At 34.5% G+C, this 20,545-nt stretch overlaps 1 protein-coding gene across 2 annotated transcripts in view; it reads right to left on the minus strand.

The window, feature by feature from the left end:
* The window catches only part of KCNH8 (potassium voltage-gated channel subfamily H member 8), a 200,823-nt gene that overhangs the window by 61,053 nt on the left and 119,225 nt on the right, over positions 1 to 20,545 (minus strand). The window contains exons 6-7 of one of the 2 annotated variants that reach the window (XM_083823207.1): positions 18,297 to 18,454; positions 12,485 to 12,692 (exon numbers count right to left, since the gene is read on the minus strand). In XM_083823207.1, the coding sequence (XP_083679333.1) occupies positions 12,485 to 12,692; positions 18,297 to 18,454 (366 nt within the window). Of the gene's footprint in view, positions 1 to 12,484; positions 12,693 to 18,296; positions 18,458 to 20,545 lie in introns of both variants that reach the window. The other variant, XM_083823206.1, reaches the window with a different exon arrangement.

The following is a 20,545-nucleotide window of genomic DNA, read 5'->3' on the forward strand; positions in this document are numbered from 1 at the left end:
CAAGGAGAGAGACTTTTTATCCAAGAGGAGCCTTTAATTCAACCAAATGAAAGTACTACAACATGTTCATGGATTATACTACTATTTCCAAAGTTTCTCTGGTTGATCACTCCAGGACACATTCATAGCTTGTAATTGATAAAGAAATAGGCCTGATTTACAATGCTTGTAATACTAGCATTTTGTAAAAAACATTGTTGGAAAGACACCTTTTAAAAAATACTTGTTTAGTCAAGCAAGAACAGGCTGAAGTTCTGTAGCTTTTCCACCTAATGCAAAATGCTATGTAAACACTGCACAAAGCACAGTGTACCTGAATTACCAACAGCTGCACACATTTCAAGCCCCAGATTCTTTACAAAACTTCATCATGTGCTTGTATTAAACATTAACGTTACTAGATGATGAAATCCTAACTTATTTTGACTGCAAAATAAAGTTTTGCTCTTTTTCTGCACTTTTGTTTTTCTAGACAATCTCCTGAGAACCAGTCTAGACACAGTACCACAGTCAGAGCCTCAGATATTTCTTAAGGTGCAAAATATAGATAGTTCACGTGAATTAGCTACTTTCATTTTTCCTTCAACGTGTGGATAAAAACTCTCTTTCCAAAGAAGTTATTTCATGTCTACAGCTATAGCGCATTCTGGTGAAAGATGACAGAAGAGATGGGACTGGGATGGGTGGAGACAAGTCTTTTTGAGTGGAGCTCCAAGACAGTCTCCAAACAGTTAGTTGGTGCTCTGCATAACCCTAAAGGTTAATATCGGACTTTTCCTCCAGGACCATTGTCATGTGGAATGGGAACTGGATTTATGAGCTTGCCCTGTTTGGTGGGCTGTCCCTGAGGCTGACTGGGCAGGCTTTGGATGGCTTGTCCGTATAACCTCAAGCTGTGTTACTACTTTGCTGCCACATAAGGCTGCAGAATGTGTCTCTGGGGCACTCAACTGATATTCTGTAGTTGAATAAACAATCCAGAGAGTTAGACAGATCTTTTGTTCATGATGCTGAGGAACCCTCCAATACACTTTTGCTACAGTCTCCTAGTATAACACAAATATAAATATTTCCTTTACAGTAGAGATGTGTTTATTCCAAGACCTGACTCTATTACACATAAGGTTCTGTTTTGAGATCTAACTAAGCAGATTTGCAAAGAACACATTTCCCTTGATATTTCATATTTCTCTAAACATTTTTGCTTACTGTTGCATAGAATCTCCAGTGTAAAAGGTAAGTGCACCTGCATTCCTGTAGAACTAGGACATAAGTTGCTCAGTCTCATTTATCAAGTAGATAAATGTAGAAAAGAAACACACTGGATACTCTTCTCTGTGGTAAGCATGCACAGATCTCTACAGTAATTCGTCAGATGGCTAAATTTAGATACATGGGAGATTTATATCCTTCTTGCTTTTGCAAGCCAGCATTTTTTTCCTCTTCCACACTTCATTGAAAAGATCAAGTGGGGATGTCTGCAATATCCACTTTTGTGACAGTCAATTATATTTTAATGAAACTTTTTTTTTTTTTTTAATCAGCAAAGTGCATGGAAATAGCTCTGATGGCATTGATTTATTTGCAGTGAAGACAAATGACTTTATTCTTAATTATGCTTGTTAACCAAGAAAAAAGTTTGTTATAAACTAAAATAAATTAACAACATAAGCAAATTAACTCTTTTTTTGTTGTCTCCTATAATGTTCACTTAATTTTTAGGTTATAGGTAAAACATGCAAGGCTAAACATATAGGTAATTTAAGAAATAAAATTACAACTCTGTCATTGGAAATATATAAATAATTTGTAAATCATCTACTTCTCAAAGAGTCTCAGCATTTAACATTGCTGTTCCTTAGGCAAAGTGGATGCTACTGTCATTTTCCAGGCTATCAAACACTTTGCAGCTAAGTGTGGAATTAGAAATGTTAGTGCTTTTAGTTCACTCAGTGAAAAGAGCATGTTTATATATGCCCTCTTTGCTTTCCTCTGCTCCATCAGTCTGTACCCATCTGTTAGAGCTTTTCTTATCTCATATTTAGAATTTAATACCCTTCTGAGCAAGAGCAGCCTTTCTATTCTGTGTTAATTGAGCAATGGAGACGAGAGGGTCCTGACCCATAACTAGGATCCCAGATGCTGTTCCAATAAAATTAACGGTTCTGACACTTTTTTATGCTGTCAGCTGAAGTGTTAGGAACCTGCTTTGCAGTTTTATATGTTCAGAGTCCAATTTTTGAAGAAAAAGGTTAGAGATACTACAGATGATATGTTCCTTTTTCTTTTAAGAAATTATTACCCTCCTCCTTAAGGCAATATGAATCACACTAAAATGAAACATTTGTTATCAAAATATGAAAAAAATACCCCCAAAACAAACAAACAAACAAACAAAAACCTTAAAGAGCATCAGTTTTAAAGCTGCCAGCAAAATTGTGGATCTACATGTATGCAGTGTGGCATAGTCTAATTATGTAATTCTTATCATAGTTGGTAAATTAATTTCACCTCTGCCCTGATGTTCTCATCTGCTCAGTTCTCACCACCAAAGAAACTCAAGCTAGAGTCTTTCAGCACTTCATTTATATGGCAATTTTTTGTTCCTAACAGTGAGTTTAATATACTCACTCCTGAAACAGAATCTGTAAATAGACTCTCCTGGAGGCAATGACAGAGGTAATCTATACCTTAAAATCTCTGTAAAACAAAGAGATACTTATTTGCAACAAGAAGATCATATATTTTATAAAAAACAGTGAAGTGTGCTACACTCTCTTTCTCATACTGCCTGTTAGCCAGTGGTCTGCAAGAGTAGGACTGCTTACTTCTAGACTCCTCAGTAAGAGTTATCTCTGCTTCTCAAAGCTAACTAATACAATTGTCAACCCTGCCTCACTCCTGCCACTTCCCTCACTCCAGCAATCAAGTCAATTTTCAGCAACTTCTATCCATTCAAATGCAGCCTCCCAACTTTACAAAACAGGGGCAGATTCCTCAGCACATAAATATTTCCTTGAGTAGGTCTAATTACAAATGAAAGGATTAATTCAGAGTTGCAACATCATCATGCTAGTTTTCATATGGCTACCCAGCATAATCACACGGGACGATATGAGAGTAAGAGGTCAATTCAGGTCATTATAGACTGTTACAGTGTACATGACCTCCATTTCTCCTTGTCTTCTACACTAATAGCATCCATGCTAGTTAGGTAACAGCTAAGTATGCTAACACTCACCACAATCCTATCCTTGCTTGCTTCATAGATTCCACAATATAATCTAAATCTTTTCTTCTGCATTCTTACCTAAGGAGCCATTCCATTGCTTTCTTTGAAACAATGCTGCCCTAACCAGGCAGTCATATGATAAACACTACATTAAATTAACGCACAGTAATGTTTCTATTGTTTTACATATCAACTAGTGTTACACAGAAATCCTTCATTTACTCTTGCCTTCTCTTAATCCTCTAATCCTTGAATAAGGATCCTTGATAACCTAAGTAACATTTTTTTCAATATGATTTTTTCTACGTATCATTTGAATGAAGCAAGTTGAGATCCAAATACAGTGAGCTTTTGTGAGGGAGAATCTACAACAAGGGGTATCTCACTTCAGTGGTATATCTTAACATCATAGCAAAACAAGAAAGCTAGTGTGTCAATAGGAAAGCACTCCATGCGTTTAAAGTGACAGCAGTTCTGAGAATAAAACATCCATATCTACAGACCTAAGAAGTCATTTTGAAGGGTGTGATATAATCCTACACTTTGGCATTTTTATCCATAGTTATCGTAGATTTGACAATGAAAAATGATTTAATATAATTAGGTATAATTATTTTACAGAATCTGGCTTGTGTAAAATTTTATAGAATATAGAATACCATGACCTCACAATCTTTTTTTTTTTTTTTTTTTCCTGAAAGTAGTTACTAGTTCACCTTAAACTTTGTCAACCAAAGGTACAAAAGAAGCATGAATATTTCCAAGGTCAGTGAAAATGGAAGAGAGTCTGGAAAGAAAAGAGTCTTGAATAATTTCTTCATTTTTTATATGGAAATTATTTTCTATTCTGGTAACAGGAAAACCCTTCTTTCATCAAACTGTTGCTCTGCTGAAGGAAGGATAGATAAATAGAAAGTAGGAATATACATAAATGACTTTTCTAGATTAAAAATGTAATGAATGTTTGCACTGTAGAAGGAAAAAATATAGCAGGCATTATGGGATCACTATGGAATAAAATATGACATTCTAAAACCCTAGGGTCTCTACCTAAAAGATGTGGCTGAAAGAGGCAGTCCACTCAAATAAAATGCAGCTGCTGAAAATGTTTCAAAAGATAATTGTGAAGACTTCCCGTTTTTAAATTGGATTGAGACATACTAATTTTAACAACTTGACCATGGTCTTTGAAACCAGAGGTAGTAACTTCTGAGAAATTTTAACAAAACATCCTACTCCAGCAATGAGTAATATACACTAATGTTTTAGCAAAGTAGTACAAAGTTCTCCATGAAGTGTAGTGTAATCCCAGAACAAGATGTCCAAAGGAGACGGAGGAGCTTTCTTTCTTGCTAGCTTTCATGATTTGAGTGGAATTGATTTGATTAATTGCTGATGATAGTCCTACTACAGCCAGCTAGCTGAACTAGCTAAACCCCAGGGGTTCTTTCCAGCCAAAACTCTATGATCAAAAGTACAGCATTTAAGCATAAAGAGTCTGATGTAATGATTGACTGAGCAAGGTTTTTATACAGAATATTTGCAACTTTCAAGAAATTACACTCTACACTGTTTCTGTTACAGAAGCTGTGTGGAAAGATCATGGTTTTACTTTACCTCTTGGGACTATTCCCTCATCGGGTGTATACTAAGCAGATTTTCCCCCTGTACATAGCACTGAAAATTTCTATTACACTTGGAGAAATTGGTCCAGATACAGTTTTTCCACTGAGATAAAAAATGTTTTGTGGAATTAATGAACTATATGTAGGTAATCTGCAGTTAGACACAGCAGGACATTTTCAACTTTGTCAAACCTCAGGGGCTTCATCCACACACCAGATTTTTACTTTTCACTTAAAAATTGTCCAAAATTTTTGTCCTAGGTACAAAACCTTGGAATTGTATTACTGAATACATAAAAACCTCACAATCCTTTTAATAAGGTACTTTCATCCCTATCTTGTCTGGACTGCAAATCCAATAGGGTATGTTAGTCCTGGGGTATTTTGTGATTACTAGAATGGTTCAATCAGAAGGCAAGGTACGGTATGCAAAGGAAAATGTAGCTTAATCAAGGAACTGAGCCTGTAGAAAAGAAAAGCAGGGAAGAATGACAGAATAAAACTGACTAAGGCTCAAAGCAGCTGAGATACAAATTAATGTTAAACTTAACATAAAGGAAATGTTTCAGTTCAGTTCAACAAATGATACTTTGGCTTCCCACAGCTCTGTCAAACACAGAATATTTTGGGTTTTCAAATGCAAAATTGAATGATTTCCACAAAATTAGATTTAAGGTTATTTTTAAATTTAAATTTATATTGTAAATCCTGACAAGGTATGGTATACATAGGTCTGAAATGTGGGATGTTTGTTAATTTAAAGCAAACAAACAAAAACTTTCCTAAAATGTATATATTACTTATAAAGCAGGCAGAAAAGGAGGGCCACATTTTCAGATAAGCCTTTATGAGACCTATATAGGTAGGTCCTCACCTTGCACAGAATGTGTTTCCACATGAATTTCCAGCATATGGTGAGGTGATTACAAGTGTAAACCTATTATTATTATATTACTATACTATTATAAACCTATTTGTGGCAGTTAAATTTCTCTCTGTCTATTCTAAAAGACTGACAAACAAGTAAAACAAAACAAAACAAAACAAACAAACAAAACAAAACAAAAAAAAATCATCCTCTGCTCATATTTATTCCAAAGTGTAAAACAATCAGATAAAAGAAAAAGATTTCTTTCATAAATATTTCTTACCATAAGTTTCTTCGAATCATGTCTCAAATCTAGCATTCTACACTGGAATTATTTTAATTATTTAGGTATTTATCACAATTTAAAGAAATATTTCAAAGTTGTTTTGAAATGATTAAATGCATTTATTCACTATAATTTCTTCATGATTATAATTAAACTATTTTAGTTCTTAGAAGAGGAGAAAGGCATTCTCCTTTCATATTTCTTTTTAACTGTGTTAGGCTATTTTATCACTGGTAAATACTTCAGTATTGTGGTACTTCCTTGTTTTTGTTTGTTTGTTTGTTTTCAAAGAATATACAAGGTAATAAATGCAGTTCGTAATTATTTGTGAGATGGGTGCTTTGAAAATTGTCATGGCTTCAAAGTAGTTGTCTTGCTTTATCCAATTAATATATTCATTAGTCATGTAACACAATCCACAGATTAATTATTTTATGAAAGTGCTACAAGAAATAACCCAAATTTAGAGACTGAGTCTCTAAGACACTGATGGCCCAGAATACTTCACAAGATTGGCAGCCATCAACCATTTCCTTCATATATAAACTAGAAATTAATTTTCAGCCAGATTAATTCACTCCTCCTGATATCCAAAATAGACAGACAAACAGATATATGTATATTCCACACACACAAAAAAAGGGCCTTCAATACAGTTTTCCCAGGTTATATAGCATTATAATTCATTTTACTAAACTGAAAATGTCAGCACTTATGCAAGATACAACTGTATCTTTTATTCCTTTTCTTAAAGCCACCTCTTAAAAATTAGAAAGGACTAGAGTTCCAAAGTAATAGATTCTGTTATTGCTGACAACAAAATATTAAAAATACCAGTAATCAAAAACATAATGAAGCAGATGAAAAGATTAAAATCAAACATTCAGGTACAGAGATGGGAGATTGAGATGAACAACTGATCATGGCTTGTGAATGATGTCCTTTGCAATTCAGTCAGCATAAAGTTCATTTTTCCCTGCAAGGATTCATAAATCTACACATGCCATTTCTAACCTGATGAATGTGTGTTTGGAGCAGTGAAGCTAACCCAATATTTTATTCTAGAATACAGATTTTTAGCCAAGAGTCTTAGATATAAAAAGAATAAAAACCTGAAATGAGAATGGAGGTATTCTATGGAAATAGATGTAAATAAGTGAAGAATGCTGTTTAATGACCTGTTTTTAAAGCTTCTCCCAAAGTGAACATACTTGATTTTGTACAAAAGTATGGGTTATTTATTTATTTATTTATTATTTATTTGTGCTCTTAATAACAACCCCTCCATAGTCTGGATGTTATAAGTGATACTGTGGGTGGAATAACAGAAAGTTGCAGATGAATTTCTGGTGGTCAGCAAGGAATTTTTGCAAGACAATTACAAAAATTATACCTGACAGCTTTGACTGTCTATGGGAAGCAGCCTCCTGACTCTTGGCCTTCTCCTAATCTTCTTGCTACGCTCAAGACAGGTGAGATTCAACAGCTCATATGTTTCTCACAGAATGAATGCTTTTAGCATTGAGGAAACATTTTCAATATAATCTGTTTCTTATAGAGACAGATCTAGAAGTCTTTTCTTATATTTGATAAGAATTTGAAAGGGAACTGCGTATAATAATTCAAAACCACAGATATACAATAAAGACCCTTATCTATGCCTTAATCTGATTATTGTTAAACATACAGAAATGAGCACCAATGCATTGAAGTCAAAGGAATTACAGTGGTAGGATCAGTCAGGAACCTCAACGCAGTCGAGCCTCTGTTCTGTGTCTGTTAACTGAAAATTAATCTTATTTTTACAGATGGCTGAAAATCGTGCCATGTGTCATGGTAACGTCTGTTTCACCCATGAGAACAAGCAAGGAGAACAACATGGAATGTAATAGCAAATAATTTAACAAAGCTTTTTATCAGACATGTTTTTATTGGATATAAGAGTTAAGCTGCTGCACAAAGAGTCACTGCTTTCTGAGGAGGAAAAACTTGCTGAGGTAAAGATCTCTAGCACCTCAAGGCCGTGTCCACAGTGAATATCTTCTAAATACCCCACATAGTCAGTTAAAAAATCAAGATAAGAGCTATGTAAGAGATGTTGAAGATCTAGATTTTAACACTAGTAAATGTCTCAATGCCACTTCATCATGGCAGTTCATCAGTAATATCCCCCCCTGCCCTCCCTCCCCATCTTTCTCATTTTGCCACAACATGGCTTTTTTTTCGGGGGGGGGGGGAGGGGAGGGGGATGGCTTACAATTACAACCACTAAGAACAAAGCACACAAAGTACATATACTTTTCTGTTCTGTGTATTTTCGTAGGGAGAACATTATCACTCCCATTGCCCCAATCCAAATGCAAATTAAGCACCTCATTTGTTTAAATTGGCCAGAGGAAGAGATACAGAGAACCAAATGCTACTCCCACTAAAGTCAATGTTGTGAGATCTGGGCTATGGTGCATATCTGATAGCACAGCAAGGTCCAAAGTACTATGTTACAGCATTACAGTTTAAAATGTTGGTTTTCAGTGTTAGCAAGATCTCAGTCTTGAATCTGTGACACAAGCTTTCTGAGCTTTTTTTTTTTTTCTTTTTTTCTCTCCTCAAAAATAGATGCACACATAAAAATATTTTTTTCTTTTTAGTCTTGGAGTGGATTTCCCTTCTTAGAACAAACCTGTCCCTATATTTCAGCTGTTGTATGCATTGCAGTATCCATACCCAAGGCACTACTTCTTCATGTAGACACTGGCTGAGACACTCCAGTGAAGAATAAAATGTATAGTTTCCAAGGGGGAGACATATTCTGTTTAATGAAAAAGTAGAGGAATGTTATTTTTGTATTATATATTTTTTAATGATGTCAATTACAGAGCCTCCTAATGCTCCTTGAAATGAAATTTATATAAGCTCTACTGACAGAAACTTGAGCCTCTAGCTTCAGTATTAATATAATTAAATCAAAAATTTAAAAATGAAAACCTGCCAACAAAGAATAAGGACCACACTCTACTGCCTTGCCTGCATTAATAAATCTCTTATGCATTATCCAAAATTTTAGAAAAAGTTCCAGCTGAAGCCTTCATGCAAGAGAACAGAATACTTACAATCATTAGAATACCTTACAATCATTACCTTTATTATACCCAGAAGCACATTTTCTCCTGTGTGCATTATTTGTTTGTGATTCACTATGATCTCAAAATCTCATTTTAATTTGCATAATCACTTATACCCTAAATCACGTCTTCTCAATATATCCCCCACACAGATGCTGTGTGAATGGTGTAGTAGAATGGTCATTTGAAGTTTCCTTAAGGTTAAAAGAAAGGCTAGTTAATATAATCATCTCTGTATCACCAGAGTGGCAAAGATTATAGCACAGAGGACCAAGATTTAAGTTCACTATATTTCATCAGCAAGAAGCTTGCATACATAGAGTAATAGGATTTGCACTGACTGAAGGAATTACTTAATATTTTGTTTCAGTTCATGTATGTGACACACAATCTTAAATAAAAAAATTATCAATGCTGAAGTGGTCTTTGCAAAATAATGGCTTTATGCAAGGTCTCTGGAATTTTCTGATCTTTTTTGTTTTAACCAGTTTCCAATACTTTTTAAACATTTAAATATTTTAAAACTGTTTCCCTTAAAAACAAAACATGAGTCATAAATATTTAACCTCAGAAATAACCATTCTGACAGATATGGAACTACTATCACTTTGATTTGCTGCACAATAACTGCATGAGCTTTGCAAGACTCATTGTAGTATAATTTTTATTATACATTTATAGCATCTAAATATTTCAGAGACTATCCATGAAGGTGGTAGAATAGCTTTCCAGACAAAAATACACAAACACACATCTGGGGCAAAAAAAATGAAACAAAATCAAGTTGTAAGCTGAACAAATAGGCAGTTTTGCCAGATGGGAGGCTTAGCTTAAGAGTGCATGAGGCTAAGAAGTGCCCTGGCCTTTGCAATGGGGAGGTGCACTGACTGCAGGAAACAAGTCTCATGGTGAGACAAGCCAGTGGGAGGATGTTAAGGAGCAACTCCTTCCTAGGAAGCCCACTAGAAGATGTGAAATGTGTGGAAACCCAGTAAGAGCATTCTTCACTGAGACACAAATAAGACTTACATGAAATGGCTCTGTTCTGAATAAACTAGGTTTTGTTCTAAAAAGATAGTTGGGACTGCCAGCAGCCCCACCCAGGGGGGAGGCAATGATGCAGCCCATCCTCATCACAAGGACTGTGATGGATGCTTTGAAATAGGCTATAATTTGTGGCGTACGCAAGCTGACAATATTTTTTCACAGCTACTTCCCATCAGAGAGACTTTCCTTTTTTCTATTATTATTATTATTATTATTATTATTATTTCTGGATTTGTTTTTCTGTTACCAGTATTTGACCAATTTGTGCACAGTGGGCTTTCTTTGTGTATTATCCCCTACAGGTGCAGTCTTTTCTTTGAGAGGTTTGCCCTCTGTGAGGTGTTCGACAGCAGGTTACGGACCAGGTTTATAGAGAAATAAACAACCAACTAGAATAATAATAATAAAAAAATAAAATAAAAAATAAAATAGCTTAAAGTAAGCTATGGGCAAACTGGAGAGATTTATTGAACATTCTTTCCTTTTTCCTCTTCCTTGCACAGCATCCTCACCTCATCTGAGGACAGGCACTTTTAACATACTTGTAATTTTCCCTTCAGATGTATCTTTATTAGATATTTAATGGGGTTTAGAGAGAAGGAAGAAATTGAAGGAGATAAGAATAGTAGATAATGATGTTCAAATACACCTCATGATCCTTTGGCCAGAGGTGTTTGCATCATTCCCCCAACAACCATTTTTCCTTCTAGGAAACTCTGTCTCACCATCAGATATTGTTTGTTTATGAAACAGTCTCATATTCACTCTGTTCCTCTTACAGATAACTTATATAACCTAAATTATTCACACAATTTTAATTATGTTTTTAGTATTTAAAAGCCTAAGGAAAACTAGCAGGGTTTCCTCCTCCCAGTTAATTTTATCACTGGCCTTCTTTCATCTCCTGCTTCAGGTAACACATTATAGATTTTAGGTGAAAGGTAAATACAAGTAAAATTAAAAAACAGAAAGCAGAAGGACCCAGAAGAAAAAGGGAGAAAAAGGGATGCTTAATATTGATATGCCATCTGAAAAATACAGTAAAAGATATATCTCCACAGTAAAGTCAAATGACCCTATATAAGGTTCCTATACAAAGTATATTGTTTTCCCGTTGCAATATCACAAAGGAATACAACCCTTAGAAATAACAATAAAAATTAAACAAACAAACAAACAAAAAGTTTAGAATCTAAAGAGTAAATCTGGAATATTCAAAGAAAACAGAAAGAAGTGTGGGTTGGAAACTAAACCCTCAATGTAACTTGACAGGTCCAATACCATCTATCCATTGACAAACACCTTGTCGTCTGTGCAAAAATACCACAGCTAAATCTGCTAAACAATATTTCCAAAGGGATTTTTTATCTTGAATACATTTCAGGGCCTATCTGCTTTCACTGTACAGTAAAGAATAATCAGCATGCTTGAGGGAATCTCTGCTAATAAATTGTCTAATTTGCAAAAACAGAATAAACTTTGTTTTCTACTGTGCTACACCATCTGTTTAGCTCTTTCCTATCTAGATCCTTGTTTTCCTAAACATGGAAACACTTTAAAAAATCTAATTGTTTTCCACTTTTTCCATTTTCTTTCCATTTTAACCCTCTTTTCCAGGCTGATCTGAAATTCAGAGCACCAATCTCTTCAGTTAGAAATTGCCCACAGACTGTTTTTTCTTATTGAATGTTTTTGTTACCATTTAGCCATGTAATTTGGACAACTCATTCAGTGGATGTTTAAAAGAGCTAGTGACGGGAAGGAAGGAAGGAAAAAAGGAAGGAAGGAGAAGGTTCCACCCCCCATTGCTCCTCCTCCGTGCTTAAAACTGATCATTTAAAACTATGCCAAAGAAAGACTTATGCCAAAGCTCAAACACATAGTATTTAGAGTTTAAAGGAGAATTATTTTTTCTTATTGAAGTAGATAGAAATTCACTTTTCAGTTTATAAATTTAGAGAAGACTACTTAGGAATCAAATTTTCAAAATCTTGAGAAACACATCTTGAATTTATATGACTTGATACAGATTCCAACATTTTTAGTGCAAATTTCTGTCCTTTACTTGTTTGATAGTTAACTTTAAAGAAATACATACATTCAGTGTACAACCTGCTAACTAAAAATTATGGGATTTAAGCAATTCCTTTTCTCTAAAACCAGCATTAAATAATTGTATATGGTACATATACATATGGTTTACATATGGTACAAAGCCAAGAAACACTGAATGGTTTATACATATATTTTTGTATACTTACACATACGCATGTATATATGTATATGGTGGAAAGAATAACTTACCTATGTCCCAGGTAAGGGGGTTATTCTGTTCCATCTCCCTTTTCCCAATGACATACCAAATGCAAGCCATCCAGTGAGCAAGCAAGGCAAACATGGACATGAGAAGCGTGAGAACAATTGTGCTGTGCTGGGAGTAACGATCCAACTTCTGAAGGAGACGCAAGAGGCGGAGCAACCGCACTGTCTTTAGGAGATGGACAAGAGAAACCTAAGAGAACAAACAGAGAAAACAACTTGTCAGCTCTTGACTTCTATCACCCTATTCTCTTGCTGCAATGAATGGAAACTCCATCCTCTAAAGTTGTATGGAGTTTTACTTTTGTTGTGTACGTACTTATTTTAGTTACTTTAGTACTTCTGATTTAAACCATACAATGAAATCCTGAGATATCTTTCCTTTTGAATTTTTTCAATGTAATGTCTTCCTTTGGATTTAACATAAAAAATTGTTTGCACAAAACTAGATTTTTCCCTGCTCTAGAAAAGAAACTAAATTATCAGACTGGTTGAAGGTTCATTTGACTCCTGTGTGAAACAACAAAATAAGCATCTTCAAACACACAATGATCTTCAGTTTCTGCTAACAGACAAAAAAACAGTAGGCATAGCTCCACTTAAATATACATGACATGAAATCAGCTTAATAATTAAACCTGGAAGAGGCAACAACACAAAGCAGATATTTTGCAGAGTAAGGAAGCAAGAGAGGTGAATGAAGACTCAGATGTTTTGTTCAGATTTAAACTTGTGTTCAGGGGCCTCGGTTCCTTTACTGCACTGTACTAACTCAGAGTCCAAAAGACTCTGTCAGACAGAGTCCATTAAAACTTCCAATACTAGTTTGAAAATTCCTTACCTAAAAGACTATTGCCTTTCAAGTGTATGTTTCAAAAACAAAAAAATATTCTCAGAACTCTAGGTGTATGAGGATTATGGGCTCTGGCCCCAGAGAAGATGCAGAAATACACAAAGCAAGAAGTCCCTGAACCATCCCATCCTATCCAGAGCATCCTCCAACCTATATCCACACCAGAGCTTGTGCACCTCCCAGCTTTTCATGGAATATTCTCGGCTCATGCTTCACCTGCTTTAGCAAACAATATGCAGATTAGAATACAACACATTTTTTATTTTTTCAAAAACTAAATATGCACAATTTTCGTTAATAGCAAGCATTCTTTCCTTCATTAATGAGACATTAGGATTAAGGTTTACTAGATACTTGGCAAATACAGGATACATACATCTACAGACTGAAAAAAAAATAGTGTCAAACTTGACATATCTTTTCATAGCACTCCCAAAGCAATGTAATGAGCTCTCTGAAAAGAAAGTCTCAAAGCATTGTTGGATCAACATCTTTTGTTTATGATAATCCAGAATAACCTGAAGTTAAACCTTTCTGCTTCTATTACCAACACTAATAACCTGAAATCTTCATTTCATAGGTGTGCATTTTCTAACAAGTGGGTGCAAGTTGCCTGATAAGCTTTGTAACATGGAGTATTTTAAATTTATTCATGAAGGCTTAATGAACCATTGATTTTATTCCAACCCCAGAAATTAAGAGATTAGGTGGGAAAACTATAAGGAAAAATAAATAAAAAAGACAAGTATTCTTGTTTCTGCTACAGTTTTGATAGTGCAGAAGTAATTCTCTCCTGACCTTCATGTACTATTCACTGCCCATATATATTTTTTTTTCACAAGAGCCTTTATATTTTTTCTCATAGACATAGTAGGGAAAACAAAAACAAACAAACAAACAAAAAAACCCAGAAACATGACACTTGTTTAAATGACTTTGAATTTCACAGCTGTGAGGAATAAGATTTGACATGAGAGCACACAAGCTAATACAGGGTCCTCTCTTCTTGCAATTCTTTTGTCTATTACTATAAGTCAGTGAAATTAGTTAAGTCTGTGTCCTTAAGCACAAGAATATTTGCAGTTTGGGGCAGAAGGCCCTAAAATATTTGATGGAATTGCCTTGTTTGTATTAAAATAATTATATTACAAATAAAATACAATTATTCTAAATGAATGTCATGTTCATCATAACAAATGACTCTTTTTCTCTGGCAACACATTTCCCAGTCTTTTTTTTTTTTTCCCTGTCTCCATTTTTTATCTCACTCATAAACTTGTTTGAGCTAAACATGGCTCTATTTGTTGCGCTCTTAACAGAAATGGTCCCTGTTCATGACTGACACTCACAGGTGTTGCAGTAATATATAAATATAAATATAGATGGCATATATGTGCTGTGTTCATCACTATGGAGCCCTTATCTTTATATGATTGTTTATGTTCCTCCACAGCACAAACAAATAGTGACAGATGACGTGAAATTATTCTTTTAATCAGTTTCTCATAAATAAGAAATATCAAAAGTACTGTTACTGTAAGTGCACCCAGTCAGTTATTATCTGTGACTAAATCATTACCATTTTTATTAGGTTACAAAATACTGCTGGGTATATAAATAGAAAATCAGAAATGGATTTTTTTTTTTTTAAAGTGGATACATTTCATTTTAGGGCCCAAAGACTGCCTCATTCCAAAATAATTTGCTCATAAATTTGAACACAGATGTAATTAATCATACATAATTGCAATGAATTTCCTCATTAGTTATGCCAAACACTCTTCTTCTATTGTGTCTAATCTGTCATTGAAAGACCTCAAATGCCATCAGGCAGCTTTCTGTTCTTTGTCATAAATTTAGAAAGACAAAGTGAGGAATCAGCACTCATACTTGTGTCTGTGTAGATTTTGCTCTGCCCACAGATATAAAGCCAACTAAATTTTCCATTTGGTTAATCATTTTAGACTAGCTGGGTTAACCTTTTTCTGTCAAAGTGACAGAGTCAGAATTTTATCTAAAACCAACAAAAACTCATTCATAGCATTCTGTGATACTGAGAAGTACTGAGAAATAAAGTTGCAACAAAAGTAGTGAAGGAATTCTCTGCTTGGAAGCATTATGTCCTATGACAAAAAGGAAATAATAAGGGAATGTGATACATTTTAAGTTTTAGTGGCAGTGATCTTTAATTCTTTTTGTCTGCTTGGTTAACGGGCTTTCCTCCAAAAGTGACTTTTTTTTTTTCTTTTTTACTGGCTCTATACCACCAATAGTTACTCAGAGATGAGCAAATTAAATCATGATGACTAGTGCTTAACAGCCTGTTTTTTGCTTCGGCAGCATTTCACAGAACATTTCCATGGATGAAGGGATCCCTTACATCAGATGAATACCACGATGAGAGAAGCTAGGGTCTCAGCAGGCACTGAGGTTAGGAAGAAACATGCTTGAGGTCTCAGATTGCTGAATTTTTATCCATCAGTGATAGTGCAGAATCCTTGCAAGGTGTAAAGGCAGTAGGACCAATTCCTAAGGTTTCACCTTTTTCTTTTGAAATATCTCCACAGATGGCAAGAGACTCCACAGCTTTTTCACACGCTCTAACTACACAAATCTCCAACCAGAGGATGATATATATGTGCCATACATACCCATGTATGTATGGCACTATACCTAGCTTGCAGAATTTAGAGCATCCCTAAAGAGTTGGCCTTTGTGCCGGGGCCTGAACAGCAAAGGAGTGAGATGCTCCCTGATGCCCCTTCTCACCGTTCTGTTGAGGCAACATCTGAGAGTCGATGGAGTGAAAATCTGAGAACAGACATGAGGAAATAGCTTATTAACTCAATAAAGTCTAAAAACAGTGGAATGTGATTCACACCTCCCCCCACTCTTGAAACAGTTGATAGTCATTGCAATCTTGAGGATTATATTAACTGTTGCCTTGTCTTACCACTATGGAAAATACAATGTAGTAAGGCACTGTGTTCCCTTTGAGGAATCATACAGATAACAAAAGAATTAAGTCTGTGAGGGTGAATACAGGGTACAGACTTCTACATTCTGGATTTCATCTCGATTGCCAGAGGGAATAAAGGGTTGGCCCTTGACCATTGTGTATTGGTCATTACTATACAGCAGCTAGCTACAGAAATTGGGCCAGAGCAAATGAAAGAAACAGACTGTACCTTGGAAAACTTTTAATGAGACATTTAACTCTTGGGGCATACAGGGAGCTAAGCCTGTCAGTCAATTCTAATTTCTAGATCAACATGGCTATATATTGTTTATTACTTGAGGAGTTAAGTGTTGAGGATTGAATCTATCCTTAATCATCTCATGAAGGATCTACAATTAATCAGTGTTTCTGGATATTCTTAGCCACCATATTAGTGATCTTGTTAGGGAATAAAAAGTTAAAAGAAATAACAAACAGCAGATATGTGCTAATCATATTATAGTAACATTTGTAATATTGTGACTTTTTAAACTGTAAAAATAATTATTAGATAATGCTTTATTTTCAGTAAGTTACTACAGAAAGAATATCAGTTCCTGAACAACAATAAAGAAGAAATAGATCAGACGTGGTTCATCCAATGAAAAAATCATAACAGAAGTTAAACCAACATATTTATGGTGGCTATTCAGTTTTAATGTAAGGGACAAACTGAGATAGTAGTGCATTTAAATAGATTACTCACTGTTTAAACAAATAAATAAACAAAACAACAACAACAACAAAACAACACAGTAATTGAAGAACGTGGATCTATTAACTGCTTGTTTTTAAAAGCTACTAGCATAAGATTGACAGTTCTTAATATAACAAATGGAATGAAAAGGGAGATCACTGAAGGAAATGAAACTAAATGAATAAAAACAAACAGGATACCTTACACAGGAGTTTTACTGACTAGCGTTTTGCTTTCTGATACTTGTCTATCCTATCATCTATGTACATGTCTCTAACTCACATTTAATGAAAATGAGATTGAGTGCATCTGTTCAGTGAAGATCAAAATCCTGAGAATTGGAAAGCAAACAGCTTAAAACCCTAAGTCTCTTAATGTGAAAAATCCACAAAATTGAGAAATCTCTGCCAACACTATCTTTCCAATATTAAACTTTCTAATTCTATTTAATTTTGATTAGTACATTCTTACTCTACTATTGTTAATAGGACTATGAGAAGAAAAACCTTTGTCTTAGCATAAGTTAACCAACGCAAATGTAACCCACCACAACTGACATTAAGTGGAATCAACAGACATTGGAGCCACACATTTTTCAAAGTGGCTTAAGCATTTTGTAATTAAATACATAACAAAGCTGAATTGAAACCAAAGCTAATGATCACCCTAATATATATTAGAACACAAATAAATTAGCATGATACTTAAAATTTATCATGCTGTAATTTTTGCATTAGAATGCCTGTCAGTAAAGAGAAAGAAGATTCCTATAGGAGTGAAGAATGTATTCTACCGGCCATAACAATGATTACCACCATAACCACTTATGAAACTTGAAAAATTCAATCATTGAACACAGCATAAGAAAGCAAAGGCCACAGAGAATTATATTTGAGTACAGTAAGCAATAATGAACTAAGTGCAACTATATACAAATTAAGGATAATGGATCAGATATTTACATATATGGCTTTCATGTTAATGTATGACCACATTGACACCCAACCTCATAACACCTTTAATTAACATGTAAGATTACATTCTATTTCTTCCTTTAGCATTCAAAGTAAAAATACTCAATGCAGCTGCAAAAGATAACAATGTATTTTACTTCGTTCAGTTTTAGTTTCCAGATTTGAAAAAGCAAACAAAAAATTAATCAAACAAACAAAACAAAAACAAAACACCAAAACCATCTTCTGAAAAAAAAAAAAAAACACTATTAAAATAGACTATGGTTAGTACTTACCACAGTAACATTGAAAGCATAAAGAAGATCAAAAGGAAGTGCAGCAATTAAATCAATGATAAACCAGGTAGTCACGTAGTGGATACAAATAGATCTTGCTTCAAATATAACTTGGCCAGACTTGCTGACATATGTTGTTCGGAAATTTAAAATAATATCTGCTTGACAAAAAAGGAACAGAATCAGAGACAGTGATTTCTTTGTTCCGGGACAGCAATCCCCACCACAACATTGATTGTATTATTTTATGCATAGCAAAGACCAGAATCTAAAACAGAAACCCATAAAATATGCTGGTAAGAGATCCATATACATAGAGTTAAATCAATTGATGCACAAAATCGTTCTTTGCAAGAGTAAAAAGAATATTCAAAACATTTAAAACTTGCTGATTTCAAAGGGAGCTTGAATTAAAATAAATACAGTCTTCTTTAAACAGTACCATATACAGTACTTTCCAACTGTAGCTTTTTTTATGAAAAATGAAGATATGATTGTTGTACATAAAACCTATTGATAACCGTTTTAAGATTTAAAAAACTAACAAAAACACAAAAAAAAACAAACAAGAAAACAACAAAACCACAAGACATTAATTACTTAAATTAAAATGCAAATTTGAAACTTTCCTTCAGTGATAACTGTCCAGCATAGATGATAAATAATGTCATTCTCAAGTGTAACCACTTGTTTCTTAATAGAAAAGTGCTGAACCCATTTGGAAAAAAAAAAGAAAAAGGCTTTTGGGTTATGATGGTGATCACAAAAGTGATATGAATTGCTTCATGGCTTGTGCACTGTACATGTTCCTATCTAATGTTCCAGGATGAGTGCCTCTCAATACGAGATATAGTTTTGACATGTCTTGCCAAAGCACATTAACACTCAAAGAAAAGCTTAGCTCTTGACAACAGTCTCAATTATTTTCATGTCTTACAAGATGAAGACTATAATCTGTCCTCAAGCTATGGACCCAGTTTCTACCAACATTTGTGAGCACTACTTATATAACTTTTACAATGGCAGAAAGAAGTGCAGTGAACCATAAAAGTTGGTGTTTTACAGCAAGATCACTAGCTCACTGCCTTGCAAATTCTAACACCTCATGTTGAAGACCATCTCATTAAAAAAAAAAAAAAAAAAAAAGATCCCAAGTGTCAGGAAGATGTTCAGAACGTAATTGTCTTTTTTTTTCTTTTTTCTTTTTTTTTTTTTCTCTCACAATAATAATTAAAACAAACAAACAAACAACTTCAAGGTGATGGTCTTGGCAGCCCAAAAGCCAGTGGTCTTTCTTTGAGGCAGCTTTTTGGATATTAGTTTGGTGTGTAATGGACTTGTCAGCTGTGTAATTTGTAATCTGTGTAGCATATTATAAAGTGTTACAAGGAGGAAACTGCATTCATTATACCATTTGCAGCAATGGCAGCATTGATTTCTTTCTGTCTGTTAGATGATGCACAAGATATGCCTGCAGCTGCTTCTTCTACATGCTGCTCTTGCACAGAGGTGGCAGCTGTTGCTGAAGGCTGGTTCCTCACTATGCACAGCAAGGACTGTGCATGTGTTTGGGAAGTGTTTGTTGCCCCAAAAACAGGTTTCTTACAGCCTCTGGGGAAGGGGAGGTAAAAGTGCCAAATGGAAAAACCTACAAACCAAACCCAGCCTCCTGCCCGCCAGTGAAGGTGAAGGAATAGGAAGATGATATATGCCTTGTAAATGGAAATAAACACAGAATGTAAGTATTTAATTGGTTCAGTCTATTTAAGAAATTTGTTTTATCTTTGGATATAGATATTTCCTTTCCTCACAAATCCAGCACAGGTAAACCTGCTCCAATTCAGCGAATTCTTGAAAAAAAGAAAGCTGTGAAGTCCTAAACTATAAGTATACCTCAACATTAATCTCTGCATAATTAAAAAATGTAACAAACACTGCACATCATGTTAGAACTAAGAAATGGGGAGTAGTAGGACTGTTGTTTCATCTACTCTTGGATTTCTGGGCAGTTTATGATGCCTGAAAATATTTCTTCCTGTTATACATACATGAAAATGAATACTGAGTTTCTGATATAATTTTATCCTGCAATTTTCATTTGGTGAAAATACAACTAACAGCAAGCGTGAATGAACAGACTTTGCTCAGACAGTGAAATGCAAAAATGAGCATTAAAAGCTTTTTTTCCTATGATTTATTTAAAAATCAAACAAAGAAAACAAAACAAAAAAAAAAACAAAACAAAACAC

Source organism: Anser anser, assembly GCF_964211835.1.
Source record: "Anser anser genome assembly, chromosome: 2".
Lineage (NCBI taxonomy): Eukaryota > Metazoa > Chordata > Aves > Anseriformes > Anatidae > Anser > Anser anser.